At 45.9% G+C, this 13,611-nt stretch overlaps 1 protein-coding gene across 1 annotated transcript in view; it reads right to left on the reverse strand.

Annotated features, from left to right (window-relative positions):
* Positions 1–11,388, reverse strand: part of LOC125487937 (sialic acid-binding Ig-like lectin 13) — a 43,083-nt gene extending 31,695 nt beyond the window's left edge. The window contains 3 exon segments of the mRNA XM_048620597.1: positions 4,352–4,645; positions 5,587–5,952; positions 11,373–11,388. Coding sequence (XP_048476554.1) covers positions 4,352–4,645; positions 5,587–5,952; positions 11,373–11,388 — 676 coding nt within the window.
* Between the last annotated feature and the right edge of the window lie 2,223 nt (positions 11,389–13,611).

The raw sequence follows: 13,611 nt of genomic DNA on the forward strand, positions 1-13,611 counted from the left end.
AAGAAGGGTCTAGGCCTGAAACATCAGCTTTCCTGCTCCTCTGATGCTGCTTGCCCTGCTGTGTTCATCCAGCTCTACACCTTGTTATCTCAAGTTCTCGACAGAGCAGATTATCACTACAGACACTCCCTCCGTTATACTGATTGAGGAAACTTTAATCACAGCAAGAGAAGTAATTGAGAGATTCCGTGGTGAGTCTACAAACACAGGAAGAGAATGTTGTGAGCAAACAGAGTGCACAGCAAGTCTCCATCTCTCTCTCTCAGAAACTGGTGGATGGATCCCCTGTAACCTTCTCTCAGTGGAAGTTGCTGGATTACATTTCTGATGGATGCTGCTGATATAAATTGTCACACTGTAGGTTCCTCCTCCCATCAACGAGGACGTTATCAATCCATCTAGAAAAAAAGAGCCTTTCACATCCTCACAACATTCCCCAAGCCTTGGCAGGAAACAATTGGATTTGATCGATGGAATATTGAGGAAAATGTTATGATCCCAGACCAGATCACCAGGTTACCATATGGGGAGGAACCAGGAGATTTTCTTTAAAAGAGACAGAGTTTGTATCCCAGGTACTTACAAAGAAAATAAAGTCACAAAATGCCATGGTTTTAACAATTGAAAAGGAATGTCACTATCTGAAGTTCGAACAGTAATACAGTCTACATGATATATACAATTTATATGTTAATTTCTAAAATTAACATGAGGTATATATTGGATAACAGAGATACTGTGATCAATCACCCCACAGAAGTCATCAAACACTAAATGAGGTGAAGACAGATCCCTCGGATTTCTCAGCAACACTCCCTGACGTTTGTGGCCTTGTGCATCATGAAAACTCATTCAAGCTGTACACGGGGTTACAGTTTATTACTTTCTGAATTATTAAGGAAGCATAGCCCTCTTCTGAACCCCTAACACCCTACAACATCAAAGCCTGAGCCTAATGGTGTCTCCCAGCCTCATCTACTGGCTTCCAGGACTTCTCCTGGTTCCTGGCTTCATTCGACTATAAAACAGCTTCTGGAAATTAATCACAAGCTTCACGCAGAGAGAAACAGGGCCCTTCAGTAACTTCCCCAGCAGCACAGCTTAACTACACATTCTGCCTGCTTCTCTTTCTCTCTCTCTCCCCCCCCCCCCCCCGCCCAAACCCCCATTCCATCAGCCACAGTCTGCACTCCTGCACCCCAACTATCTCCCTGACTGAGTGAAACTCAAATAAAAGTTGAACTGATCTGAGTGAGCTATTGAAAACATCACACCATTATTGAATGATGGAACATGCTCAAAGGGCCGAGTGGCCTACTCTTGCTCCTCGTTCATGTTGGTACATTTACCCTGAAAGGATGGACTTGTGCCAGGCTGGACACCCATGAAGGGGTTTTTCTCCTTGAATGGCCACAGTAGTTGATGGATGGCTAACCGACTTGGGAAGGCATCACTGTTAATTCCAATTTTGTGCCCATCCGCTGCCCAATCAGTGTATTCCTGAACGGGTGACTTAAGACTGATCATGAGTGGGGCCTCTCAGCTGGTTTCCCAACCCCTCTGTTGTCCTAAAGCAGTGAGGGCAAGCGTGACTAAATACAGCACAATTCAATGATTGGATTTAGAAGCTTATCTGATCTGTACAATGTTCAAGCAGCAGGCAGGGCAAGAGAGAGAGGGAAAAACCACAGGGAGATAGAAAGGGGAAACAGAAGGTGTGAAAAGACAGAGCTAAGAGAATGTGGGCGAGAGAAAAAAAGTAATGGGCATGAAAGAGAGACAGAGAGAGAGATCACTCTAAGCTGGAGAGTGTGTGATAGAGAGAAATAGAGCAAAGACTAGTGTAAGATGTGAAGAGAAAGAGGAAAGGGCATAATATCACTTTAAGAGCAGTGTTACTTTGAGAACTTAATATGCAAACCAAGGCCCAGAATGGCATCACATGACAAGGGGCCATGGTCACTCTCCAGCACCCTGGGCTAAAGTGTGCTTACAGATCTCCCCTATTTATTGCCCAACTCTAATTGCCCAGAGTTGTTGGTCTGGAGTCCAGACCAGGTCAGGATGACAGCTTCCTTCCCTAAAGGACGTTCATGAACCAGATGGGATTTTTCTGACAATCGGCAATGGATTCGTGGTCATTTTTACACTCTTAATTCCAGATATTTATTGAATTCAAAATTCTGCAGTGACTGAATTCGATCCTGAATCCCCAGAACATTACCTGGATCCCAGAGTTTAAGAGTCCAGCAATAATACCAAGAGGCCATCTCCTTCACCTCGACTCTCCCTGGATGTAATGTGAGGAATCTCCATGAAAGCGTGGAAGCAGAGAAGCTCTTGACAGAGCAGATTCTCACTGCAGTACTGAGGGAGCGCCGCACTGTCGGAGGGTCAGTGCTGAGGGAGCGCTGCACTGTCGGAGGGGTCAATGCTGAGGGACTCCCGCACTATTTGGAGGATCACTATTGAGGGAGAGCTGTGCAGTTGGAACTGACGTCTTGAATAACCAATTAGGTCGCATTTCCAGCTGCTTTCTCAAGTAATCTAAAAGATCCCCTGTCATGATTCACTGCTGAGTTCTCACAGTAAAACCTAGCACACAGTGCCAGATGTTCTGAAGAGTTGCAATCTCATGCAGAATGCCATTGCCCTCCTTTGTTTTTTTCAGAAAGATGAAGTATTTCCAGCATGAGATTCTGACCAGGACTGCTTTAGAGTGAGACCTGTGTTGCCATTCTGACAGTTGTCTCACAGTGCAGAACGTTGAGGGGGAGCAAACCACGTCCCCTTGTGCCAGCAAACATCTGCCACTTTTAAAGGCTACTTTGAAAGGTAAGTCCGTAGGGTAAGTGTGTGGTTAGAATGCTGGGGGGTTAGGATGAATGGGACACAGTCTGCCTACTGGATAGGGGGTACGGTTCCAGCATGGGAGAGTGCCAGGTGGGTACAGTGCCATTTTCATAGGATATCAGAGTGCGAATTTCTCTACCGTTGATGCAGAGTTTGTGGTAGGTTAGGGTGGGTGCCAGTATTTGGCTGAGGTGAGGAGAGGGGGATTGTTGGGCAGTGAGTGTCAGATCCTGTGAAGATCAGATCCAGAGGTGAGGAAGAGAGCAGTGGGTCTGAGGTGGGTGAAGTTTGGTGTCGAATCCTGAGTGAGGGAATGTGGGGAGCAGAGCAAGGAGTGAGCAGGTGAAAGGGAGGTGTCGGATCAGGAGTGGGGCTGGGTTTTCGGGCCTCAGGGGGAAAGAGAGCATGTGTCGGGTCAGGGCCTGGGACCAGGGGATATAACTGTTCTGGCGGTGTGTATATTTGATGTTGGCAAGGGGTGATGTGGAGGTTTGTAAGTATAGAGTCAAAGGAGTTGTTCCTCAGGAGTTAGACCATTAGATAGTCCAGCATTCTCTCAACAACCGTTTTCATTAATTTTATCAGAACCTTCGAATTCTCCAGTGGAAACAGGCACATTTGAGAGTTATGTGAGAGGGCAATGCTGAGTGGAATGATTTCCCAGACAATTTCATTGGAGTTCTGTCCCCAGGTACGTAAGTATGGACATCCATCATTCTACAGTCGTGGCAATGAGCTAAATAGGCATAGCAAGATCCCACAAGCAGAGCTATGAATATCAGGTCCTCTGGTTTCTGAAGAATACAAACTGGCCTTGAGGAACTGTAACTAGTGCTGAAAAGAGACATAGATTCCAAGCACAGCTCCCATCTACACTGGAACGATAACTGTCTGGCACAATATCATGGCCTTAGTGTATAGCCCATTAAGTAAGGCCCTGCTGTTGGACAACAATGAAGAAATAATCCTGACTGAGCTAAGAATTACACAGGAAGTCAATTTGTGTTGGGCTTGGATTGAGTGCATTTGTTTGCTGACATGCTCTTGCCCTGACTTGATCAACTGAAATGAGAACAACATTTTCAATGACAAAGATCTGTGGAAACAGCCAAGCTTTGCTGCATCCCCACAGGAATGCGCTGAGCTCTCAGAGTCATTTTTTCCATTCTCAATGTCATCAGTTAAATGAGATATTTAATAGTTCCTGCTGCCAGAACACAATCCATGGAAACCACCATCCTCCAATCAGCAGCCCTTTTACTTGCTTTGTAACTTCCTCTTTCTTTGATAATGTATTTTCTTGTGTTTCAGTTCTGACGAGTACAAGAGACAAAACTTCAAATCTATGTCTCTTTTCAGCACTAATTACAGTTCTCCAAGGCCAGTTTGCATTCTTCAGAAACCAGAGGACCTGATATTCATAGCGCTGCTTGTGGGATCTTGCTATGCCTATTTAGCTCATTGCCATGACTGTAGAATGATGGATGTTCATACTTACATTGCACTGTCAGTACGAGGGTCTGCTCTGAAGAAACAGTTGGATAACTCACTCTGCAGGTGAGAGTTTGTCCCTGGTGTCTTGGTGATGGGGTGAGGCTCAGAACAGAAGTATAGGTCAGAGTGACACCATGCTGAGTTACAGTGTTTGAGGCTGATCCAGGTACGGCACTGGGCGTGTCCCAGGTTAAGGCAGGAGCTGTTCCATTGCACGTTGTGTTGAAGGTGCAACTTAGGTCCACGCGCTTTCCTGCGATAATTTCCACAGGGAATATCATGGGTTTATCTGTGAAATCTAACACACAGAGAATGGATCGTTTTAGGTAAATATAATGGGACCTCAAATAGAAATCACGGTCCCACGAGAGAAAGCACTTTTACTCGGATGATATTAGAACTGAGTACAATGATCAGTAAAGACTTTCCTCTTATCTGACATGGAGAAGTGTCTGTCACTGAGTTTAGCACACTTTCACTCTGGCACCTGTGATTGGACAATACTGGGTTAGGGTTGGGGGGAGCAGCTCACAGCTCAGGGAGAACTGGCTCATTTCCTCAGAAATGTGCCAAATTCAAATTAAATTCTGCCTGCAGCAGGACAAAAACTCTTTGGAACACAATCTGAACTAGCTCCTAAAAAAGATGATCAGATTATTGATCACACTGTGGCTAATGGGAGCTTCCTATCCACAGATTGGCTGTTTTACAGTAACTTTATAACAAGAATCCTGTGGGCTCTTGTGGCATGGTGTTGGTGTTGGTGTTGGTGTTTGCTACCTTTCAGCCAGAAGACCCTGTTCAAATCCCAGCTGCTGCAGCGGTGTGTTTGAACACATCTGTATGGGTTGGTTGAAAAATGTCCACAACAGAAACTATGCTTGAGGAATCACTTCCTTGGCTGTGATTTCAATTGTCATGACGCACTGAAAGGTACTTTTGAAATGTGAGTTTCTCTTTTTTCTCTATCTCAGAAAGGCCTTTAAACGGGATTGTCGAGATAGATGGGAGTGGATCACCTGATAACATTGATGGGCACAGTCAATACATTAAATCATTGATACTAAAGTCAGTATTGGAGATTGTTTTATAACTGAACAGAAAACTATCAGGTGACTGATAATCAGACACTGTTTAATAAGGTGTGTTTTGTGTTAATATCATTTGTCGCAGTTTGTGTTATTTCCTATTGAGTGCAGGATGTGAATTGTTAAGTAATTACAACATAGCCATAATTACCAGAAACATGAAGCTTGGTTGCTGGAAAGTAGCTGTGATTAATATTTCTCTCAAATTGTACTCTGAAAAAATAAGATCCTGCATCTTCCTGTCTGATGTTCTCTATAATCAGGGAACAGTCTCCATCTTCCAGGTCTCCAGACAAACGGATCTGATGGCGGAACTGAGCTGACTCTCGACTGTGATGCCGGGAGTGAAAGGCTATCGACGATATAACATTGTCCTCATTATTAAACTAGATTCCGACTCGTTGGTGTTTTGCCATACGTGAAGGATAAGTGTAATAGCATGGAATCTGTGTGCAGGAACCTTTCTGTGCTGTCACCTTATGCGGAGTGTTGACTTTCCACTCTTGTGACAGTGCCACTGGGGAGAGAGAAATCAGGATTTAACACTGGGACTCACCAGGGTTACAGCGATAGGAGCTCCCTCCCTATGACCTCTCCTGCCAGAATGACCATTACCTCCACTGAGACACCCAACCTCCCTCTGACATTTATGTGAAGCGTTATCGCTGGCCCTCTGTCCCAGGATTCTGTTTGGGAGGAACACCTTCAACATCACACAGCCTGCAGCTCCTCAAGAAGGTTGTTCACACTAATTCCTTTCAGAAGTCAATGTGCAATGATTGATTATCCAATTATAACTCCTCCACTGCACAACAATTGCTCTTCCTCACACTGTTTCAACTAACTAACTAAAGTTTGTCCAGCATGATCTTCCCTTTGGTCATCTGAGCTCATTGTTCTTGCCTATATATATATATATATCCAACATCTGTACTGTTGATTCCAACGCAGCATTGGAGACCGACTGGTCCCCAAGCTCAATGCTGACCCTACTCGTGCAGACACTATGAAACACTCGAGCAAAGTATCTCTAGCCTGAGCTCTGCATGTGTCAGAGGAGCCTCTGGTTTGAGCCCATAACTTTCACAGGTGGTTTCACAGCCTTTGTGTTTAAAACTTAAAGCAAAACTCACCCTGAAAAGCTGATGAGAAACACATCCTTGTTTCTGTGCATTTTTTCATCATTACAGCAGAAGTTTATAACAAGAAAATTAAAGCATTGAATCTCCCAGCACCAGAGAAGGCCATTCAGCCTATTGTCTCAGTGATGGCTCTTTGAATGTCTCTCCAGTTAATTCCATTCCTACATCCCTCCATCATAACCCTGACAACGTTTCCTGATCGAATACATCTCCAATTTGAAGTTTGGAAAGCAGTGAATATAGCCATTGGGATAATGCATTTTATAAACGTGACACAGTACTAACTCAAGGAAGTCATTGTGACCTTGATAAACCATTGGTTTCTCATCTGGAGTATTGTGTCCAGTTTTGCATAAGGTTACAGAGATCAAGGTGGGTGGTGGGGTGTAGAGATAGGGAGGGGTGTAGGGAATGGAAAAGTTTACAGAGATGGAGGGGTGTAGTGGCTGAAGGAGGTGACAGAGATAGGGAGGGGTGTAGGGGCTGGAGGCGGTTACAGAGATAGGGAGGGGTGTAGGGGCTGGAGGAGGTTACCGAGATAGGGATCATAGGAACTGCAGATGCTGGAGAATCTGAGACAACAAGGTGCAGGGCTGGATGAACACAGCAGGCCAAGCAGCATCATAGGAGCAGAGAGGCTGATGTTTCGGGCCGAGACCCTTCATCAGAAAAGGGGGAGGGGAAGGGGGTTCTGAAATAAATAGGGAGAGAGTGGGAGTAGGATAGAAGATGGATAGAGGAGAGGATAGGAGATAGGGAGGGGTGTAGGGGCTGGAGGGGGTTACAGAGATAGGGAGGGGTGTAGGGGTTGGAGGAGGTTACAGAGATAGGGAGGAGTGTAGGGGCTGGAGGAGGTTACAGAGATAGGGAGGGGGTGTAGGGACTGGAGGAGGTGACAGAGATAGGGAGGGGTGTAGGGGCTGGAGGAGGTTACAGAGATAGGGAGGGGTGTAGGGACTGGAGGAGTTTACAGAGATAGGGAGGGTGTGTAGGGGCTGGAGGCTGTTACAGAAAGAATGAAGGTTGTAGAGGCTGGAGGAGTTTAGAGAGAATGGGAGCAGTACAGGAGCTGGAGGATTGTTAAGGTTAGGGCTGCAAGGTTCGGAAGAGCCAGAGATCAAGGTGGGTGGTGGGGTGTAGAGATAGGGAGGGGTGTAGGGGCTGGAGGCGGTGACAGAGCCAGTGCCTATCAGTGAGCAGTGGGAAGTAGGTGAGTGGTATATGGTGTGTGTGTGTGTGGATAGTCACTCACTGCTGTTTCGGTTCCCAATCAGAGCTCAATAAGAATGATCTTTTACAAACACTATTAACCATAAATCTGTCCGTGCTGACAATGACATTACCTTGGAGAAGTGAAGCAGGAAGTAAGACTTCAGATATTTCATCAGCTTCTCCCGCTCAAGCTCTGAAAGAGAAAGGAGTTAATCAGGCCTCACCTCTTGTCCGAGACAACAAGGTGCAGGGCTGGATCTCTTGTCCGACAGCTCTTGAGAAATCAGAGCTACTTTTAGACAATGTCCTCACTGATACTTTGATTCTCTGTGAGATGAGTGTTCCGCGAAGAATTACAAAAATTCAACAAATGAAATCTCTGTGGGAATTACATTTTTGTAGCATTTCTCACCACCACGGGTCAAACAGAAACCGAAATAAAAACAAATTTGTGTGAATGCTGGAAATTACACATCAAATCAAAAACTGCAACAGGTCTGGCAGCATCTGTGGAAAGAAACAGTGATCAGTTTCAGTACAATATCACTTCTTTAGAGTCAAAAGAGAGAGGAAAGTTGTGCATTTCATGCTGTTGTCAGAGGGGAAGGAGAGAGCTGAATAGAACAGGTGGTGAAGGCGCCCAGAACAAAAGACAGAGGCAGTGGCTCATCGTGGTAAAGGAGAGATTGAGATGTAAGATGGGTACGAATGATAGGTGTGTAAAGTAGAAAAAGGGACTGCTCTGCTTGGATATAAGCCAATAAGACACATGGATGGTGGGGGAGGGTGTTTTGATCAATGTGTAGGACAGAGGGCAAGCTCTGACATTACTGACCTCAATGTTGAACCCTGAGCTCAGGACTGCTTCTGTGTTGCAGTGAAACTCAATGTAAACTGGAGGAACATCACCTCATTTTCCACTGAGCACTTTATAACTTTCAGCACTAAGTTGAACAAATTCAGTCCTCCATTTTGATGACACTCCTCCTGGGCCTAAATAGCTTTACTCCCAGTATGACATGCTCATTCTCTCTGAATCACACCCATCATTAACACCTATTTTAAGCCTCAAGCCCTCTTTCACCATCATTAGCAATCCCTCATTTTTATTTCTCCAGGCACCATCACTATCTGTCCTTCTTGTTCATCCTCTCCCTCTGCCAACAACATAAAAGCCATCATTTACCAACCCCCTTTTATTTCTGAAGAACAGTCAGATTGGACTTAAAGCATTAACTCTATTTCTCTGTGTCCATAGATGCTGCCAGACCTGTTGGGTTTCTCCAGCACTTCCTGTTTTCAGTCCCAAAGCTCATGTCTCCGCACTTATTGTCGGTCGTGCTGAGGCCATTCCCTCATGTTCCCAACATCAACCTGCTATACCTGGTTCACCTGGTCTAACAACTGTTGCAGATCCATGAAAAGTTGACACCTAATTCCCAAATCCGTCCTTTGGAGTCCATCATTCCCAGATCCCCCTACCCCCCCGTAATCAGCTCTTGCAACAGGCTCATGGCCCGACCAGTCATTAATCCAAAAGGAGTCAGTCCTGTCAGTCTGTGAGCTGTTCCTCAAGATGCCATCAGAGTGGCTGGTGGGGAAAGGGTCCATTTAACCCCTTCCCCTATTATTGCCTTGGTCAGAGCATTCTCAGTCTATTCATCCTCTCTACCATCCCCGAGCTCTGTGGGTGGCGGGGTGGATATGATACCTTTGTGTTATTCCCAGTAGTTTACATGTTCCCTTCAGGCACTTGCCAGTGAACCTGGTTCCTTGGTCTGAAGCTATTTGTAGAGGGATTACAGAACTGAGGAAGGGTCACCGGACCCGAAATGTTAACTCTGTTTTTTCCTTCACAGACGCTGCCAGACCTGCTGAGCTTTTCCAGCAACTTTGTTTTTTGTCCATCTATCTCATGTCAAGCAGAATGGATTATTTAGTATTGAACCACTTCCTCTGTTAAGGTTGCCTTTTCTAATTTGTCTCACAGCTTTCTCAGAATTTTGTTCAAAGACAAATGCATTCCCAAAATTCCAAATTTCCTCTCATTTGCATACTTTCACATCACAGAACCTTTACAATGAGCAAATCTTATCATCCGGAGTTAAAGATTCACTCGTGTTAAAACAGTTTTTGGAAGCTCATTGCTGGCCACTAAGTGAAATTCCAAACATGGTAATATCTGAAATTAAAATGTACCCAAAGTCCAAACACAATACAGAGCCAATTCTAAAAGATTAATTTTTACTGTTTACAAACCAAGCTTTTAAATCAACATTTCGTTATAGACTTCTGCTACACACAACCACACAAGTTTATTAAACGGACATCACATTAACCATACAATGTCCCGTACTTACACAGGCACATCACACATTTAAATCACCACACATTTCCAAAATGCAAACTAATTTCAAAGTATCCCCAGACCTCGAGCTCTAGGGAACGAAAACACACGAATTACACAAGACAATAATTTACCAAACAACAAACTAAGGTGCATTCAAACCAGACTACACATAGTTAACACCTCTCCAACATTCGGTGAACGAGAGCAGAGAGCCGTCTCGCTCTCTCTCTCTCTTTCTTTCTCATAAACACTGTAGCTGTATCAGCTTGTTGCGCTGGTTTCTGTTATACACACCGTGCGGAATGGAGCGATGTGGACCCCAGCAGGTTTTTCCACAGCCCTTCCCTTCCACTTCCCCAGACTCTCCCAAACTGTGGCTGCTTCTGCGTTACTACTGGTTTCCTCTTTCCTGAACCCTCGCCCTTTTCCTACCTCGCACTTCTCTTGCGCTGGAGTGAAATTGTGTCCATGCGTCAGCTCTTGCAATTTCGCCCAGAATTCGGTGTTTCTTGTCGATCTTCGGGGATTTTGGCAGCGCCTCAAGCAATAGCTGTTTCTCCCCGGGATTCGGGGGGGGGGGGGGGCGGGGGGGAAGGTGTAACTCGATATGTCATTCTATTAGTCTGGGGTGGGGGTCCCTAATCTCTTCTCGTTTCTAGGGGTAAACTGGTTTTTCCTGGTCCGCGGGCATTGTCAATGTGATGGTGAGAGTTCGCCCGCTCAGTGTCCATGTCCCAGCCGAGTCTTTGGGGCAGGTGGTTTTGGTGCTTGAGGTGGAATAAGGCGCCTCCTGGCTCATTATACGGCGAGGGCTCTGGCGAGGTGTCAGTCCCCAACATCGGCACCTCATTAGTATGTCGCCCTGAGCCCCCCCCCAACTATCTGTTTATAAATTGCTGCTACAAAAATCAGTCCTTTCTGTCCTAAGATAACAAGGTGTAGAGCTGGATGAACACAGCAGGCCAAGCAGCATCAGAGGAGCAGGAAGGCTGACGTTTCGGTCTGTCCCTTGTCTTTGTGATCTCTCTCTCTGTCCCTCGTCCGTCCCAGCCTTTTTCCCAACCGTTTTATTAATTCACTTCTTATTGTCTTTAAAGGCTGTTTCTAAATTAGACCCCTTGGACACCAAGACCCCCTTCCTCCCCCACCACCAATTATCACGGATTTCCTTTGCCACGGGCTCCTTGCTCCTTTGTCATATTTTAATCGAATTTTGGTGGTCCCTACACCCACTTCTCCCGGCCGTCATGTGCACGCTCCCCTATCCCCACCCCTGTCAGGCTCAGTCTGGGATCTGTGTTGGATACAGTCGCCTCCGGGTTTGTTTGTTTGGACCCAAAGCAAACAGGCACTAAACAACCAAAATACTAAAATACTGACCGACACACCAACAGTTATGGACTCAGGCATACAGAAAATCATCTGGTTTGCTCTGGTTTTAGTACAGATCATGTTTTCTCAGCTCCCACCCCTTTAGGAATCCCCGGAGTATTTCCCCAGAACATCTCCGGGTCGGGAGTCCTTATCCTCCCTCAATAACCTCCTGTCCCTCTCGACCCCGGACCGCTAGCCCGAGTTGGGGGGAAATCCTCCTCCCTTCACGAACCCAGTCCCTTTAGGCCCCTCTGTGTCCTCTCCGGGCAGACTTTCTGAGATAGTAGGAACTGCAGATGCTGGAGAATCTGAGATAACAAGGTGTAGAGCTGGATGAGCCTTCCTGCTTCTCTGATGCTGCTTGGCCTGCTGTGTTCTTCTCTGATGCTGCTTCCTGCTTCTCTGATGCTGCTTGGCCTGCTGTGTTCTTCTCTGATGCTGCTTGGCCTGCTGTGTTCATCCAGCTCTACACCTTGTTATCTCAGACTTTCTGAGAGTTGGCTGTGACCCTGTCCCTCTGCATTGAAACTGAGCTCAGCGCGCAGTCCCTTTACTTTCTCCGCACTCTCAAGGTTCGCTCAAAAACCCAAGGTTCTGACTTCCCGAGGGTCAGGACCGGGGACCACTCTCACCTACTGGGGGTTAGAGATACAGGGACTCACCCGGACAGTGGGCCCAAGTGGGATGGAGCTCCGTCAGGCGGAACCTTCTGGCCAGCTCGCCAAACTGTCAGGGTGACCCCTACAAAGGCAGATAGAGATTCGGGCACAGCGAAGTAAAGCAGCACGTTATTCCAGAATTTTATTCCAGCAAAACACCGCTGTATATCCAAGGTCAGGGGCTCCAAGGTTCACTCAGGAGTTTGACCTCCCTCCAAATACAATGGGAGGAAACTAATTCTTTTTCCCCCAACACTAACAGTCTGACGCAACCCCGAAACTGTATTAATTCCTATCCACATCTGGCACGAACAGAAAGCCGAACAACACCACACAGTTTACTATCAGTGGTATACGGCTCCTACACTATCACACTGGGGGCTAGGGTCCATTGTAACCTTTATCGAAAATAAACATGCAGTTACTCACCGTGCCAAGCCCTGACCCCGTGTCACTAATATCTGCAAGACTAGTTTGTTTCCCACCTGGAACATCCCTATGGCTTGTTCCTTTGGGAACTATCTTCCAATTGACTGCCTGTCTCTCCAGCAGCAAGCAAGTGCCCTTTCAATCCTTACTTTAAACTCTTACCTACATATTTGTCCCTTACTACAGCTCTGTGAGAACACTAGACTTGTGTAAGAAATCTACACTTAGACACTCTTTTCCTTTTCAAGGAAAAGCTGCAGGAAATAGTTGGGAGCTACAGACTGCTGAGTCTGATGTCTGTGGTGGGTAAGTTGTGAGAGGGAATTCTGAGAAACAGGATCTACAGGCATTTGTATAGGCAATGACTAATTTAGAATAGTCAGCATGGCTTTATGCATTGGAAATCATGTCTCACAAATTTGATTGAGTTTTTTGAAGGGGTGACCAAGAAAGTAAATGAGGGCAGTGCAGTAAATGTTGTTTACGTAGACTTTAGCAAAATACCACATGGTGGGTTGTTGAGTAAGGGTGAATCTCAGGGGATTCAGGGAGAGCTAGCCAATTGGATACAAAGTGAACCTGAAGGTAGAAGACAGTGGGAGGTGGTAGAGGGTTGGAGGCCCATGACCAGCATTGTCTTACAGGGATTGGTGCTGGGTCCGCTGTTATTCATCATTTATGTAAATGATTCCAATGAGAATTTAGGAGCCATGGTTAGTATGTTTGCGGATGACACCAAGATTGGTGGTATAGTGGACGGTGAAGAAGGTTATCTGGGAATACAGTGAGATCTTGATCAATTGAGCCACTGGGCTGAGGAATGGAAGATGGAGTTTAATTTAAATAATTACAAAGTGTTTCAATTTCTTAGATCAAATCAAGGCAGGACTTACACAGTCAATGGCAGGGCCCTGGGGAGTGTTATAGAACAAGGTGACCTTGTGGTACAGGTTGATAGCTCCCTGAAAGTGGAGTCACAGGTAGACAGGCCAGTGAAGAAGGCTTTCAGC

Source organism: Rhincodon typus, chromosome 47 (genome assembly GCF_021869965.1).
Source record: "Rhincodon typus isolate 14 chromosome 47, sRhiTyp1.1, whole genome shotgun sequence".
Taxonomy (NCBI): domain Eukaryota; kingdom Metazoa; phylum Chordata; class Chondrichthyes; order Orectolobiformes; family Rhincodontidae; genus Rhincodon; species Rhincodon typus.